The 17,420-nt window shown below is 48.2% G+C and overlaps 3 protein-coding genes across 3 annotated transcripts; all 3 read right to left on the reverse strand.

Annotated features, from left to right (window-relative positions):
• Positions 1 to 1,675: 1,675 nt before the first annotated feature.
• On the reverse strand, positions 1,676 to 3,498 carry LOC140221689 (uncharacterized). The gene is made up of 3 exons (XM_072291423.1): positions 3,456 to 3,498; positions 1,808 to 3,299; positions 1,676 to 1,718 (listed from the first exon to the last, which is right to left on the reverse strand). Exons 1-3 carry the CDS (start codon positions 3,496 to 3,498, stop codon positions 1,676 to 1,678), a joined length of 1,578 nt encoding a protein of 525 aa, XP_072147524.1.
• A 6,168-nt stretch (positions 3,499 to 9,666) lies between these two features.
• LOC117860487 (FCS-Like Zinc finger 2) lies at positions 9,667 to 10,495 on the reverse strand. Its single transcript, XM_034743795.2, has 2 exons — positions 10,200 to 10,495; positions 9,667 to 10,104 (listed from the first exon to the last, which is right to left on the reverse strand). Exons 1-2 carry the CDS (start codon positions 10,328 to 10,330, stop codon positions 9,906 to 9,908), a joined length of 330 nt encoding a protein of 109 aa, XP_034599686.1. The 5' UTR covers positions 10,331 to 10,495; the 3' UTR covers positions 9,667 to 9,905.
• Positions 10,496 to 14,042: 3,547 nt separating this feature from the next.
• On the reverse strand, positions 14,043 to 15,891 carry LOC117845145 (BOI-related E3 ubiquitin-protein ligase 1). Its single transcript, XM_034726109.2, has 4 exons — positions 15,642 to 15,891; positions 15,423 to 15,514; positions 14,959 to 15,335; positions 14,043 to 14,864 (listed from the first exon to the last, which is right to left on the reverse strand). Exons 1-4 carry the CDS (start codon positions 15,686 to 15,688, stop codon positions 14,343 to 14,345), a joined length of 1,038 nt encoding a protein of 345 aa, XP_034582000.1. The 5' UTR covers positions 15,689 to 15,891; the 3' UTR covers positions 14,043 to 14,342.
• Positions 15,892 to 17,420: the final 1,529 nt, after the last annotated feature.

A 17,420-nucleotide genomic window follows, 5' to 3' on the forward strand; every position in this document is an offset into this window, starting at 1 on the left:
CCCGCAGGCCAGGCTGGGCCAAATGCAACGAACCAAACGCGCCAAACAACCCTACATCCAGCATGCTTGTTTTCTCCCATGGGAAGAGCAGCCTCGTGCTTCTAATTTTTAGAGCTGCAAAAGACTAGCTCACTACTTAATTTGATGCGATGATATGATCTCATTCCCCTCGTTGGAACCATGTGCCGGCCGGCCGAGCTAGCCTACAGCATTAGGCCGGGCCATGTCTTACATCTAAGCTTTGCTCTAAACTAGTGCAACCATCGTTCTAGGCCTCAGAATTTAGGGGACTTGTTGCCTTTAGGAAAAGTCTCGAGCGCACTTCATCACATGATCGCATCACTGCATAGAATCTGGTTAGGTGGATGGACCGGTGGCCAACGTACGTTGAGTTGATTGAGAGAACTCGCACCGGCAGGACAGAGTGTGGGGAGCGCACCACACTTGCGCGAACACGAATGAGCGGGTGACCAGTCACTCGCGGTTCCGCGTATCCAAAAAACCTTAATTTTGCGGAGAAGGTTATACATACCTTTTGTGAGCTTTTGGGACTGAGTACTGAGTATTGACAGAGTGACAGGACTAAGGCGTCACTAGCAGTAGGTTCGGCATGTGAATCTATTGATGCTTCTTTTGTATGTTTGATTGACATAGGGAAAGAGAGGGAAGAACCATGCACCGCCCGGCAAATCTGTATGGGCCTAGTGGAGCTGTCGGACTGGCCGCTTAGTACTGGAGGCCAGTAATTCTTTTCTCTGTCTGTGTCGTGAATCAACGGGTGGCTAGGGCCGGCATCATGTAGTACTTTGCCGGTTAGGCGGGCCGCACACATTCGATACTGCTCGCGTGTCCTCCGCTCCTTCGTCCCGCGCTACAACCAATCAGTGTCCTTCGATTTTTTTTCCACCCATCCGCTTCCCTCCATACTATCCGGCATCCGCTCCCCTCCCCCACCATCCACGCCGACCCGATCCCCCACTCTCGCCGCCCCCCGCTGCATCCCCACCAGCCCCGCCCCCTGCAGGCCTCCCCTTCTCCACTAAACCCTAACCGGGGTCCTACTCCCCATCCACATCGTCAAGGGCAAAACCGGAGGGAGCTCCCTCTGCTGTAGATAGATATCGGAGCTCTGGTGCCAGCCCCAACCGCCCGCCGCTGCAGCCGCCTGAGTTGGACCCGCGCCGGACCAGGACGCGCCCAATTTGCATCTGGGCGGCGGTGCATCTGCCACACGTGAAATAGGGTAGCGGCGCATCTGGAGATGAATCGGCCGGCCGGCGGTGGCGACCGTCGCTAGAGGCTGCTACTCCACCAGGTCGGCTCATCCTCAACACGACGAGTCGGCGGCGGCTGCTGCGAATCCCTTGCTCAAGGCCTTCGCCGATGGGCCACCGGGCATCGCATGGCAGCCGCGGGCGGGCAGCAGGCAACGGCAGTCACGTGCAGTGGTGGATCCAGAAATGGGCTCCGCCCTGGGCTAACTAATATAAGGCTTAGAATCTTACTAGCCATACACTATTAGATATAACATATTTTTCAAAGAGCACAAATTATTATATAATTCTCTAGATTTCAAGTGTTCAACCAATAGACTCAAACAATACATAGAACATTGAAGGTAGAAAAGTACCAAATTAAGAGTCTTTCATGACAAAAAAAAGAACCATACATGTCTTCATGAATTAGCACCACTTCCACTTGTTCCGACATCCTCAATTCTACATAAAAATTTTCAACATCTCAGCCCTATATAAAGCAAGATAACATTATGTATTGAAATATACTAATACAAGTAAACAACATGCACCTTGAGTCCTCGTTTGGCAAATTCATCTTACGATTTCTTAAGCCTTGAAAGCGCTTTAGAATTTTTTCATCTTCAATCGACGCAAACAAATCTCGCTCAATATAGCACATCATGCTACTATTCAACCAATCATTATTCATTTTATTTCTTCGTTCCGTCTTGATAATATTCATAGCAGAGAAGGCTCTTTCAATTGTTGTTGTTGTCACCGGCAAAATCAATGCAAGTTCAATGAGACGATACATCAAAGGAAAAGCTGTATCTCTTCCAGTCTGAACCATCTTCTCAGCAAGGTTACAAGTGTCAAAATTATCATCATTTTTGACTTCATTAATGAATATATGAAGGTCACCCGCAAGCTTTATGCAGTCATAATCACAGAAGTCATCTTTATAAATCTTAGCAAGCTCAACTAACTTCTGTAATTCAAAGTTGGCAAAAGAATCCCTCGGATCAAGACAAGCAACACATCTCAAGAGTTGAGTTGATCTTTCTGGAAATCGATTGTTTAACTCACAATAAATTTTATCAATCACAACAATGAAAATTCCATAATGAAAATGATGGTAGCAACTCACTAATTTAGCATCACGACATCTCGAACAACCTCTAACTGGTATCATATCTTCCATATTAGGAATTTCTATGTTGTTGAGGAGGCAAAACTCCTTTACCTCTTCAAAAAGAGCATCCCAACTATTTTCCCTCATTTCATTCATATTTCTCATCACAGAGCCAATTAATCCTATTGCATGAACAATGTTTTGATTTTTCTTTTGTAAACATTGTGACAAGTCTTGAGTCATCCCTAGTACTCTGATCCTAAGATGTAATATGAACACAAATTCAAATGACTCCATTCTTTGAATCAATCCAGAGGCTGTAGTTTTCTTTTCCCCATCAGTTCCATCTTCACTAATATTCTCCAACACCTCCAGTACAGAGGACCACATGATCTTAAGACGTGCTAATATTTTATGATGTGTACCCCACCGTGTATCACCAGGCCTAGCAAGACTAGTTTCTTGGTTTTTTCCTCTCCCAGAAAAAATAGCACTACTATCTAACTGCTCAACAAGCTTATCATGATGACTTTGAAGGAGTTGATCTTTCATCTTGCAAGAAGCACTAACAACATTGACGATTGAAGTGACATAATTGAAGAAATCAAAAGTTGAGCCACAACACTTGGCTACAGAAACTACCACAAGCTGCAATTGATGAGCAAAACAGTGGATGTATAAGGCATATGGGTTTTCGTTCAATACTCGTCTTTGCAACCCATGAAATTGTCCTCTCATATTTGAAGCTCCATCGTATCCTTGCCCTTTAATTTTGGAAATAGATAGACCATATCTTCTAAGCATAGTATCCAATGCTTCTTTTAGTGAAGTTGATGTGGTGTCAAAAATATGTTCAATGCCAAGAAACCTCTCAATCACACTTCCTTTATCATTGACAGACCTACAAGAGAAAAGAAAAAATAGTGTTACTTGAAAGCAACAAAACAAAACCAACAAAATAACCAAATGGAGAGGAGGTATATACCTCACAACCACAACCATTTGTTCCTTAATAGATGCATCACGAGCCTCATCAACAAGCACCGCACAACAACGATCTCCTATTTCACTTTTAGTTAACTCACTTGTCTCCTCTGCACAAGCCCTAGCGAAATCTTTCTGAACCATTGGACTACTCATTTGATTATTCCCTAGAGCATTTTCACCGGTCACAAGTGCAGCCTTAGGATCCTTCTTTCTGTACCATTTAAGAATCTACATAAAGTTCCCTTTATTTCTTGATGTTTTAGACTCATCATGTCCACGAAAGGCTAGAGCTTGCAAAAGGAGAAATCTAGCAATGCCTAACATGATACTTAAATGAGCTTTATATGCCTTCTGTTCTGCTGCACTTGTAACAGTCCACACATGTTCAACACTTTGCCTCTGATTTTTGAAATCAAGTGCACGCTTTCTTGCATTATTATGAAAGCCATCAATTGATTGAGCATGCTCCTTGAAACAATTCTTTGCATTCTTCCAATTTCTAAACCCAACTTTGGTAAATGTATCATTACTATGAAACCCAGCTTGTTGTGGCTTAAAGAGATAGCAATAAAAGCAATAAGTTGCATCCTTGGCTACACTGTACTCTAACCAATCAAATTGATCAAACCATGATCCAACAAATCCTCTTGATTGGCCTTTACCATCTTTTTTCATTTTTGGAAACTTATGACCAGCTGACCTGTATGGACCTATTTGTAGATATGCTCTCCTTGCCTCATCCCTAATGTCATGACGAAAATAATCAATTGGTTTCCTTTCTCTTGGATCAGCAACTATATCTCTTGTATCAAGTTCAATCCGTGGTCTTTTTTGCTCAACCCGGCTCTCTACACTTTCGGCACTACTCTTTTTAGCATAGTATTTCTCCATTCTAAGTTATGATTATGAAATGTTGCAATTGCAAACTAAGACTCAAATACTTCCTCCTCAAATCAATGAAATATTCTATGTAAAAGGTAGCAGACTAGCAGTCATGGAGCAATTTCAAAAACAAATGGCATACCAGAGCTTTTTCAGCAGGGGACCGGCCGCCGGCGTGGCCTGGGGCCTGGGGGCGCCGGGCGTGGCCGCGATGCGCGCCTGGCTGGGCGGCGGGCAGCGGGGGCCCGGGGGGTGAGTCGGCGACGGGCCGACGGCGACTCGGCGAGCACCTGGCGGCGCGCGGCCTGCCGGCGGCCGGTGGGAGCGCGGGGCCCCGGGTGGCGGCGTGCGGGCAGCCGGCGGGCGCTGGTGGCTGGCTCCCTGCCGGTGGGGCCGCGGGGCCGCGGGGGGCTGGGGGTGCGGCCGACGCCTAGCGGCAAGCTAGGGCCTGGCCGCCTGGGGACGCGTCGACGCGGCGCCTGGGCAGCGGTCGGTGGGCGCTAGCTCTAGTCCCTGCGGATGGGAGGCGGCTGAGTCAGGGGTGGGCGGACGAGTCATGGGAGCAGGCAGGCAGCACTAGGGTGACGGCATGGGCCAAGTTCTCTTCAGGGTGGGCTAATGGGCCAGAAAGCCTTTTATGCTATTTTTATGAAGGACTTTCACACTGCTCTTGGACCTCACCCCGGGCTACAGCCCGGGGCCCAGATCCGCCCCTGGTCATGTGGGCAGGTGAGCAGCGGCCAACGGTGGCTGTGGGCGAGCAGCGGTGGCCGGCGTGCAGTGGACAGCGGGGGCCGCGAGGACCGGCGTGCAACAGTGTCCAGTGGGAAGCTCCACCTCTCCCTATCCGGTGCTCCACGAGGAAGCAAAATCTGACAACATGGCTAACAGTCAGTATCCTAATTTCTGAGTTCTGCACTCCAATCGCTCAGTTTCTATCCTGATCCCTGTACGCCTATTTGTGTTTGGCACTTTGGTTGCGCATTGGTTTCTAAACCATTCTATCTATCCAGGTTCCATTCTATCTGAAATAGCTAGAGCTAACAATTTCTAAATTCGTGTTAATTTCTAACGACTGAAGAAAATGGCACCCATGTATGTTGATCCTCTACTTCAGGGGTCAGATCAATGCCAGTTAAAATATCCCAGTGCTGAAGATTAAAGTATCATCTAGCTTTAAATTGCAGCAATATTTAATATACACTACAAATTATCTATACGTTTTTTTAATTTTCATGATGTTTAAAGTATCTTCATGTCCCTATCCAGATTTTACAAGCAATATTTTTCAGTAGATGAATTGTATCCAATGAATGCTCATTCTTGTACAAATACTACATGCCTGCATGTATCACTGATTTTTCATTTCATTTGTTTGTCTTCAGATTTTTACTGCATTTTAATTGTCCTCAGATTTCTACTTAGATGCTTAAACTCATGTAATACTTTGTGATGGGTTTGCAGTTGAAGATTGATGGATCCAGTTGAAAGAAATAGTGCTAGAGCTCTGTTTCTCAAGATCTGCCAAATAGCACCACAAGCCTTTGATCCTAAGGAGGTCAAGAGGTAGAGGGATAACTCTGGAGCTGCATCAATGTCTGATGAACGTAGGAATGAATTGAAAAAGATGCGTCGTGAGTCATACAATAGGAAGAAAGGGCAAGAATTCAACAATGAAAACATGAACCCTAAATCACAGACCAATGTTAATGATAGAATGTACATTGGTATTATGAAGATTTTTCCTCATACTTAGTCTATTAGTGGTTAATTTTGTACTGAGACTCAATTTTTTTATGCCAACATTACAGTAAACCAGGTAAGCAATGGACTTGATGAGAATATCGATTGGATGCATAAGAGCGTGGCAAGGAGCTCGAGGAGGAGAAGGAGGCGGTCGTCCATGGCAGCACGCAGGCCGGCGAAGGGGCGATCTCCAAGGAGGGAGGAGGAGGCAGAGGAGCACCGAGTCCTCGACACTGACCTGGAGTGAGAGAGATGTGGTCTAGGAGGAGCTTGAGGATGGCTGGCAGTTGTCATTCAAATCGAGCAGTAGGAGGTAGCCTACGATGCACTGGAACAAGGTTTGCTCCGTGCAATTGTATCACATTCTCCTCCCCTGCGATTCCATCTTTTATTTACTCCTGTAATTCCATCGTTTTTTTACTCCTGCAATTCCATCTTAATCCCCCGTACAAATCAATCTGTACCTACTTATGCATCTCTATCACGTAAAATTTTAGTTCATTCTATCTCAGATCCGACCATACTATCTTATTAATCAAGCATGTCACTAAGTACTTCAGACTTATTTTGATTTAGCACATGTTTTACCTGCTACATGAATTGCAAATGTAACTGATTTGCTCCATAATTAGAACTGTTAGTTGTCCTTTTAGCCGATGAGAAAGATTGGTTGCCCCATGAGGAATTTATATTTGCTTTTGGAATATAAGGAAATTCATACATATTAATTCATTTTTTGAAGACAGAATGAGAAGAAGAGGACCAATAGAATGTCATCAAAGGGAATATAATGTGTCAAGTTTCTTGTTCTTATCAGATCGATCAACATAAGCAATGGATTCTACTGCCACGTCAGGTGGGACTGATATTACCAAGATTTGGTCAGAAAATGGACTAGCTGGTAATTATTTGCAATAATAAGAAAGTGAAGAAATTTAGTCCAGTTAGTAACAACTAGTACAGGATAATTAGTTATATGTGCAGGGAGGTGTAACCATAAGAATGCCTATTTGTAGCTGACCCATGTGGAGGTTGGATCCAACGCCATAGGAACACACAAGGTAACTGCACATCGTTGACCTGCTCATTGATTTCTTCAATTTGTTCATGTAAAATCTAACAAGTTTGATTAGTTCACTTAATTAAGTTGTCTATTTTTCTTGTGTGGAACTATAAGCTCAATACCTCTGCGCTTATATTCTTTGTTTTAGTGAAGATTAACTAGGAAATTGATCCAGCAGCTTATCTTTTTTTTTTGAAACAAACAGTGCTGTCCTTGCTTGCTCAACACACAAATATGATATCAAAGATATGGAAATGTAGGTAGTTAGCTATATGAATGTAAGGTTCTCGATTTTGTGATCTGATTCGCAGGGATAGGATCATTTTGTGGAGTTTGTGAGGAACATTCGGGCGGGAGAGGAGCAAGAGAAGCAAGAACCGGAGCTGTTCACGTGGGCTCCATTAACCAAATGTGATAAACTTATTGAGTTTGGAAGCGGATAAGGAGACAGCTTCATGGGTATGTTGTAGATTTATTTCATAGTTTATATGATTTGTCTTGTGCTGCTGTGCCTTTCATTATGCAGACTTGTTCTTTGCTAGTGGATTGCAGACGGGTTCATACGAAATTCAGTTTCATCTTTTTAATGCCTATAAAATGGTACTTAATGAGTTATGTTCTTTGTTTCTGAAATTTCAGATGGTTCAATTTCCGAGAAATAACAATGGGTTCGAGTCGAAAATGGATGCAAAGCTTAGGGCCACCCCTGTACCAGCATACCATTTATCCCTCCTACTAATCCGATCCTTGTTATGTACTGAACTTTGCTTGCATTGTCCAAAGCAATTAGGTAAACATCCTGTACAATTTAGTTGTTTCAACTGTTGTAGTACTCAGGGTTGATTGTAACTTGTAAGCAACCAAACTTGGGGATATTTGATTAAATGTTCAACTAATAGCTGAACAACCTGCAATGTTATGGTATTGGCTATACACATCTTTACTTTGCATGATTTAAGGCTTGGAAACTATTTTTTTGTTGTTGTGCAAAACTGAAGCATAAAAGCATGCACATTTGGCAGAAAAAAATAATCAAGAAAGTTTTCTTTTGTGCATATTCATGCTCTGTTCGCTTCAACTTATCAGCCGGCTTATCAGTCACCAAACAATATTTTTCTCTCACAAAAAATCAGCCGTTTCAGCTTTTCAGCCGGCTTATAAGTCCAGCCGAACAGGCCGTCAGTTTTAATCTTATGTCTGAGCAGATATGATGATCTATTCTTTCGTCATGGTTATTTTTCGTCATGGTTATCTATAGATAGTGTTTCTACGATTGTCCATCAGTACATGACTTAATTGCACTATTGCAGGCTAAAGATGATGCATACATATGTTGTTCTACTTGTTTAGGTGAATTGGTCCTACAGATTCAGATGGAGTTACTGTCAGGTAGATCAGTAGAACCACTCCATGTTTAATTCTAGAAATTTTATTTTGATTTGTAAAGAGGTATAATCCATTTGATGTGCAGCGTCCATCGTGAAATGTGGCCTCATGGAAAAACATTGTTGATGCTCCTTTTATGAACACTTGTGTTAATTTAGAATATGGCTTATCTAATGGAAGACAGATTGATACTGACTTGTGACTTTTTATGCTCTGTGGACATGTGATCTGAAATATCTTGAGTGTGTCATTTGTGAATGTTAATTTCTCCGTACTATTTCTGAGTTACTTATTTGGATTAGCCGGGAGCCTGAATACTATCTATTAATCAAATGAATCATCGGAACTATTGCCAAATATAAATGTTTCCAAACAAACATGTAGTTAGGAGTCAGGATTTTGGAAACAATCATTTATTTTGAAACTCCCAAATTTTGTATTGGTTTTAAGTTCATCTTTTGGCTCCTAACTCTCAAATCTGAATATGAGGTGGCTTTCATTATCAAGAACAGTAGAGTGTGCTACTGAATGTTGCATCTCCTATTTATTTGTACATAAAATGGTTCTCATCATCATATGACATCGTGAAACTTTCTTGCGCATCTATGTTAAATTTAAATATTTTGCCAAAAAAATCTATACGAAAATTAAATGAGTCCAATTCATAGTGCGTGTCGAATCCAATGCATATATGACTGTATTGTTTAAGGTAACTAGATAGGTAGTCTTAGACGGAATTTTATTTTATCCGTAGCAACGTACGGGCACAATCCCTAATTTTTATAGCACTCGCGGAACCAACTAGGGGGTGTTTGTTTCTTCAGCACCTCCTAAAATTCCTGCCACATCGAATGTTTATATACTAATTAGGATATTAAACATAGACTAATTATAAAACCAATTGCACAGATGGAGACTAATTTGCGAGACGAATCTATTAAGCATAATTAGTTCATGATTTGACAATATGATGCTACAGTAAACATGTGCTAATGATGGATTAATTAGGCTTAATATGATGCTACAGGAAACATGTGCTAATGATGGATTAATTAGGCTTAATAGATTCGTCTCATGAATTAGCCTCCATCTATGTAATTAGTTTTATAATTAGCTTATGTTTAGTCCTCCTAATTAACATCCGAATATTCGATGTGACAATGAATTTTAGGAGGTGCAAAAAACCAAACACCCCCTAATCCATGGCATCTTTCCCAAAAAGATCATACACGTAGTGATTGCAAAGGGACAACACTGAAAAGCTGGGAAATGCCGTCATGTACACCCATTTCTGACACTCGCGCTCATCACATAAAAAAAAAGTGATCGACAACAACGAAAAAGGAAGAACACAAAGATCTCGAGGGCGTGGTTGCTTGCTTGCGTATATTCTGCCGCTACTCATCTCGATCGGGGCATGGGGCTGTCAGCTCCTTCTCAATCCGATCGGATGCTGCTCCGTGCCCGGTGCTTAGATAGCGACGGGAACGTTTGCTGCGATCTGGACGCGGGCGGGCTCGGCGGCGGCTGGCCTCTCGTGCATATGCCGCTGCTGCTCTTTTTTCATCGCCGGAAGCTCCATCATGAAGGGCTTGCTCTTCCCCGCGCCCAAGTCATCGCTCACCATCTGGCGGTACCTGCACTCCTCGCTGCAGAACGGCGTGTCCCCTCTGTTGTTCGCAATCAGAACACCAGCCGTATCAGCAAATCAATCCGCAGTGGGTTGGAAAACTTGAAGGAACATACAGGTGCGCGGCAGACAGACCTGTACATGAAGATGTCGCAGTCTCCGGCCAGCCGCTTGCCGCAGAGGGAGCAGGCGTCCATGGCGCAGCGGCAGGTCGCACCACACTCGAGCGGCTCGATATCGAAGAACGAAGAGGAGGAAGACGTCATTCTTTTCAGGGTTGGAGCTGAGCCTTAGGGGAGACTGAATCAGTGAACAGTTTTAAAACTTGCTGCCAACGACGAGCATAGAATAGAAGTCTTTCCCCGGCCCTCTTATAAAGGAGCAGGGAGAGGACGAAAAGGTGGGTGTTGCGTTAGGTGCCGGGTGGATGCGCGAGAAACCACGGCTATATTTCCAGGAACCTCTTCCCCTTCCTCTCCCTGTCCCTCACTCCCTTGTACCGCATCGCAACCGGCCAGCGCATTCTGGCCGTACGCGCACCGCTAGGGGCAACAAGAAAGAAAGCTACGGCGCCGGTTTTTGTTCGCTTACCCGCGTGCCAGGCGCCCCGGGCCTTGGTGGCGCCGGCGGTCGGTTGTTAACTGCGATGTCCCGCAGGACCCACTGGAAGATCTCGTCTGCAACAACGGAGATCCGATTCTTTGGTTTCTTTCCGTTTATAAGCGGTTTATCGGTGAAAATAAGTGAGAATTCTACCAAATATTTTGTTTATTTTTCTAGATTCTTATTTATATGGTAAGCCGCTTTATAGATTTGAACTACGAGAAGTGAAAAAATATTCGTTTAAATTATAATAAGCATGACTACGAGAAGTGGAACCCTTTATTGCCCCTACTCGTGGGGGGCTTGCCCGTGCTGCTGGCTGGTACGCGCGCCGGTGCCGCCACGTGTGGTATTTGCCATGATTAGGACGCCTTAGATTACAGCCTGGTAATCTTTGCACAACGTTTTGGAGTTTAGTTTAGTGCAATTGAGCGATGGTGATCGTCGCAAAAAAAAAAATTGAGCGATGGTGAAAGTTTGTTAGTTCGAGAAACTGCGCTGTGCTAGCGTTTCGAGTCACAACCTTGGCAGCTGAGACGTCATGTTGTGTTGGCTCAACGACGGGAACAAACAAGCAGGGAGGTTGGAATCCGGAGGGAGCCTTGTTCTCTCGCTGTTTTAGGTTCTCAGATCGAGAAGTTCGCGGAGAAAAACGGGCGAAACGGCGAGGAAGCTGTGCGCGAGACGGTGGTGTATTACGATGCCGAATCGGCGACGCGCGCCGGCACGCGGCTACCGCTGCTGCTGCTTTTGCTATGTGCTCTGCTCGGTGTGCTCGCCTTCACCACACGCGCCTCGCCGTGTCTCTGTCTTTTGTCTTGGCGTCGTTGGGTTTTACTGAGCTTTACTACCGGTGGATCCAGGCACACGCGCTGCGAGCCTGCGACAAAGGCAACGTGCCTGACGAGGTCGATGCCGCCGTGTGATTGGGTGTTGACCCGGCCTGGAACGAAGTCTCCCTGACGAGACCTTGACCCCGTGGGCCGTGGCGACCGAGCTGGACCTGAATTACGGCGTTCTGCGCGGACAGTAAGTGGCACGAGGTTACCGTGCGACGCGCGGGAGATGGCAGAGGAGGTTCACGGGCTTCGCAGTAAATATCCGTGACGCACACGGACTGTCCGTGGCGGAAGATTTCCGTCTGAGCTGAGCTGATGACCTCACCCCAGTTGGCCGAGCTTGCCGGCCATGATCCTCCTGAACGGCGTAAAAGATTGCAGGTTTGCAGCTGGTGGTCCAGTTCTCCGGTGCAGGGTCTATTTTCCAAGTACCAGTGTGTTAGGCCCAACACGTGATCTAGTCCCAAAATGGGTTGGAATAGGATCGCGAATGTCATCGTTCACTGAGCCCAAAGTGAGTTTCGTTGCCCATCTTGCAAGGCTGCAGCAGCGTTCAACAGCCTATTGTTCGGCCATTGGGCCATTTGATGTAGGCTTGGCCTAACCGTACCTTCTTTTTTTTTTGTCTCAACAATCCTGTAGGATTGCTTCTTTCAGATTTTCTCAACACCCACCTATAAAAGATTTTGAAAGAATGTGCAAAGAAGTTGATTGATGATAAACGAATTTGTCTTTGAGCTAGTCATCTTATATAGAAGATCACAAGGGGGCCAAAAAATTCTGTTTCTTGCTGATGCATGGGAGAAGGCAAACATTGACACAAAGTGTTGCATCCAGATATTCTAATTGCAAGTGCTGGGACATAACCATCACTTAAACATCAGGGTCAACGAGCTCGGAGGCTATTTCTGCACCCATAATACACTCGGGGGTTGGCCTGCTGATGTTCAATGGGGGTTGACAAACGCATGTGATTCTAAACATTATCGAGAGAGAGTCCGTCAGTCGTAAGCTTAATCTGGACGGATTTCCACTCCATCCGCGCATCCATAACCTTTCTGTGGAAGCATTCCTTTCTTCTCCCCGGATCAGCCGGTAGGACATGCCGACGGCGTGGAAGTGGAACACGACGCGTCGGCCCATCGCAGGGTGACAGGGGAGGATCAGGTATGGAACGATTACGATGTGGTTCGCGGTAATCCCGTGAGGCACCGGATCAGATCACTGGGCCGGCCGCAACAGCGACTGGATTCCCCGTAACCCCGTGAACGAAGAATCAGATCAGATATGCACGGCATGGAGGCTAAAGGAGAAGGCACATCGGGACGTGTAAAGCGCATGGTCAGGTAGAGGGGTTTGCCCTTTGCACTGCATCTGCATGGGCTGGTAACTGAGGACGGTTCGGTCACGGTGCCATTGCACAACTCACAAGCAAGCCGTGCTGGCCGCCCCTGGTACTACCGCTGCTGCCGTGCCGGTACCACTACGTGCTCGATCGTCTGAATCTTCCCCATCTCCCGGCAACATCACTGCGACGGGGCTCGTGCGTGACACTGCATGATGGATGTGCATATCGGTTAATGCGTGCAGGACAAGCCTTTATGAGGCGTACAGCGTACTGGCGGGCGGGAATCGGTACGCTTTGGAAACTGACGCTCGGATTTGTACATGTACAGTGCCCCGCCCGGCGTCGCCTCCTTGGCTCCTTCAATTGCCGATAAAGTCTCCGCGGCAGTACAAAGAAAGCACCCGAGATGCGCACGTCAAGGCGGCGGGCGAGTTGAGTTGGAGTACGAACCTTGCCTACGGTCTAGCGTAGAAAAGGAGAGGGATTGCATGTGGTGGCACGTCGTGCACTGGACCGGGTGTCCGGTGGTGGTGGTGGTGCCGAACTGCCCGATGCGACGGCGATGAGCAGCCGTAGGCGCTGGCGCTGCCGCCGCTCCCGCCACAGTGACAGAGTCTGACAGCCCTCCACCCACCCACCCCGCCCCCGCGCAAGGCCGGTCGTTCCTCGTGGCAGGCCGCTGACTGACAGATCACGAGCCCGATCTCCGCCCGTGCCACCTCAGATCCGCTTCCTCTGGCTGCCCACCGACGGGTGGGGCACGCATCTCCTCCCGGGGCCGCGCCGTGCGCCCCCGCAATAACTGACCTCTCGCGCCCCCGCGCGCGTCCGTTCGTCGGTTCCTCCTCCCACGCCGGGGATCGGCAGAGGCGGCAACCGGCCGGCCGCGCCGCGCACCAACCTCTCCGTCCGTCCTCGGCCGCTACGGAAATCCCGCCGTTCCGCCCGGGGTTCGGGCAATACCGCTGCAGGCAGGCGGGCCTCGCGTCGCGTCGGGGCGGGACGACGTCACGAGCGGCACGGCGGTTGCGATCGCTTGTATAATCCCGGGGACACCGCTCGCCTGCCATCGCGCCATATCCGGTTGCGCGGACGTCAAGACAAACGCCGGGAGCAAATTAGGCGCAAACATGGAAAACCTGCTCTCTGATTAGTGTACAGGAAGGAACACGAAAGGGACGGATTGAATGAGAGAAAGAAATCAAAGGTGTGCCAGCCACCAGCGTTCACCTGCTGCACTTGCTGCTTACTATTAACAATGAACTTATCAATTGAATTCTCCTAAACCCCTAGTATGAAAGGAGATTTGAGGAGGGATGCTCGGAATTAATATGAACAAAAACTTGAGACAAAAAAGAAAGAGAAGATTCTAGCTTTCCTACGATTTTTTTTCTTGTATTTTTCGGGAAGGCATTGATGGATTCCTGCACATCATGCACTCACCGGCTCACGGGGGGATGGATGGCCGGATGAGGCGAGGAGGACAGCTCAACAGAGGATGGCCTCCACGCTCCCCGTCCGCACGCACAGGCACACCGGGCACGCCATGGCGGCGTCCGCGTCACTGGCCACGAAGCACTCGCCGCAGAGCGAGAGGTGCCGACAGGGGAGGAGCACCACGGAGGCTGGCCTGAGGCGGCAGCCGAGGCACGCGCGGTCCGGCGATGGCCCGGTGCGGCGAGGGTCCACGTACGCGGAGGACGACGACTCCGCGGGGCCCGCGTCGCCGAGCTCCTCGACCGACGCCCTCGCCACGGCCGCGGCCTGCTGGAGCTGGGCGTGCAGGGTGACCGCCGCGGCCTGCTCCGAGAGCGCCTTTGCCTGCCACGCCGCCGCCTCGCCGCGGAGGCGTGCCAGCCGCTCCTCCAGCTCGGCGCCGCGCCGCGCCTCGCGCTCCGCTTCCGCCGCCTTCTCACGGAGCCGGCGCGCCGCGGACTGGTCTGCCTTGACTAGAATCGCCCGGTTGTGGCGCCGCAGCCGATCGGCCATCGCCCGCCTGAGCTGCTCGCCCTGACCACGAACACGAACGTACGGGCCCATCAGGATTGGAACAAAGAAAGTAACTTGACGACGAGAACGAACGGATCGCGGGGGCTAGGATTACCTGCTCGCGGATAAATCGGTCGATCTCGTCATCATGCTGCTTCACCTGCGCTGCAAGCTCGTCGGAGACGGTGGAGAACAGCGATGGCGACGACGAGTAGCGCAAGGCATTCATCTGTTTGGTGCTCTCCTGTTGTTGTTGTTGCTGCTGCTGCTGCTGCTGCTCGTCGAATGCCAGGCGGAGGCCGGTGGACACGAGCGCCGTCGCGGCGGGGGACGGCGACGACGAGACTCTGTTCTGGCTCTGGAACTGCGCCATGTTGGCGAACGACGTCGACTGCTGCGGCTGGAGTGTGAACAGATTGACGTACTCCTCCTTGGCCGCCGCCGGAGGCGGCGCCATGGCCTCCCTCGGCCGCTTCCTCCGATTCCCACTCGCTGCAAAGAAACCGAAACCGTCACAATCCAGGAACCGTAGGGCCGCGGTGTTAATCAACATGGGCGCAGTGGCCGGCCGGCACACACCTCCACCGCTGGCGAAGTAGACTGCCGCCGGCGAGACTCCGGCGAGCTGCGGCGGCCGGGGCATGTCCATCTCCTTCCTCTCCGGCTCGCCTCTGCGACAAAGACCACGGAGCACAGAAACCCGTGAGACCACTCCCCACCAATCAAAGCTCCCTTGTACGGGCGGGAGGAGGAGCGAGACGACGCGCCCTGGGGCGGAGTAGTAGGAGGGAGACGCACCTGTCGTGGAAGAGGAGATTGGACGGGTACTGCGCCTGTACTGCCATTGTTAAGGAGGTGGGGAGGAGAGGCAGGCAGGGAGGAACGAGAAACGGATGGGTGGTGGGTTGGCGCAGCGGGCGGGCGGGAGGTCACGGAGAAGAAAACTTCCTCTCGTGGTTTTAATAGCTTTGCTTGCAGCCGAGGAGCCGAGTCCAATTCCGCGCACCCACTTCGCACGCTCGCTTTTAAAAACCTCCCCTCTTCCCTCGCTCGCGTCGCGTCGCGTCGCGTGGGACGGGACGGAACGGACGGGGGGATCGCGTCGCGCGCCCTGCCTCGGCGGCGGCGGGCGAACGGGAGAAGCGAACGGGGAAGAGGCCTCTCGGGTCTAGGCTAAAATTGCTCGTGGCGGTGAAGAAAGATACGGGCGGATGGTTAAAATTAGGTGGCGGATCGCAGAGGACGTGCGGGGGCGATTTACAGCGCGATTTGGTGGCGTAAATGCGGGGAGATTAACATGGAGGGTCGTTTCGCTTTGGCGCTAGCTCGATCGATCGGCCGGGTTTCGCTACGCAATAATGATGGCGGAGGCGTTTGGAAAAGTCAGTCAGGGGGGCGTTGGAGGAATGCAAGGAGAGGAGGAGGAGCCTTCCTTGATGCACTAGCTTAGCCGTTAATCTTTCAAAAATTAGCTGGGCTGCCGGAATAAAGGAGTGCGGTAGCATGCCCTGTCAAGCAAACGCACTGCATTTGTAACCAGCTAAAGGTATCGGCCATAAATGTTCGTGTGACCTAATTTAAGCCATTGGCATTTAGTAGCATCTTATTTGGGGCTTATTATTTGAATGGGTTAAAATTTGGGAGGATCGTTTTGGGTGAATCATATCCCAAACAGATGGCCGATTGGCTGCATCTCTACCTACCTTACCTAGGGAGAGTCTGAGGTAATGCCTTTGTGGCATGACTAATTAATTTGGGATTGTCATGCATGTATTGGCATAATCGGCTACAATTAGTCCTACAGTCACAAATACTACGTGGCATCAGGAAACCGGCATGTATCTACTATTAAACACAACAAAAGTGTAATATAAAACTAATTTTCGAGATTAATATATCGTTTTCAAACATCCGAACAAAACACATAAAAACGAATTTACAATTTATAACCAAAGAACGAAATGGCTGACTGCATCCGACCCAAATTGTGAAGTGTGTGATATGGGACCCTTGAGCATTTTGTTTGTGTATCTTAAAGATTTATAGAAGCAACGATGTGAATAATAGTTATTTCTTTTGGAAATGCAAAAAGGAGATTGCATATATATTGATCCTTTGATATGGATCAAAGAAACATCAAAGTCAAGTGACAAATTTCAAATTTGCATTCTACCCTAGAATCTTCCAAGCACTTGATTTTTCCTAGAGTCTTCATCCCAGCTGTCAGATATTCAATCAAATGGTGGTGGTAAGCGAACCAAGCAACACGTCGCATCCCTCTTTGGCAGATAAGCTGTGTGTGTAAATACAGGACAGCAATCAATCGTTGAATTTTTAGTGTCGGCTCATTTTCATGCGCATGTTGTTGATAAGAAGGGGTTTGTGTTTTTCTATTGGAAAAAGAAAAGTGTTGTTTTTTCCTAGAGCAGTTTGGTTTTATTGGAGGTACTTGTTTGAACTTCCTTTCATTTTCAGCACTTTCATTGTCTCGTGAAAAAAATACAAAAAAAATGAAGGCTTAGAAGTCCGGAGGAGATTGAACCATCCAACCCACTCCTGAGTGGTTCAGATTTTAGG

Source organism: Setaria viridis, chromosome 1 (genome assembly GCF_005286985.2).
Source record: "Setaria viridis chromosome 1, Setaria_viridis_v4.0, whole genome shotgun sequence".
Classification (NCBI taxonomy): domain Eukaryota; kingdom Viridiplantae; phylum Streptophyta; class Magnoliopsida; order Poales; family Poaceae; genus Setaria; species Setaria viridis.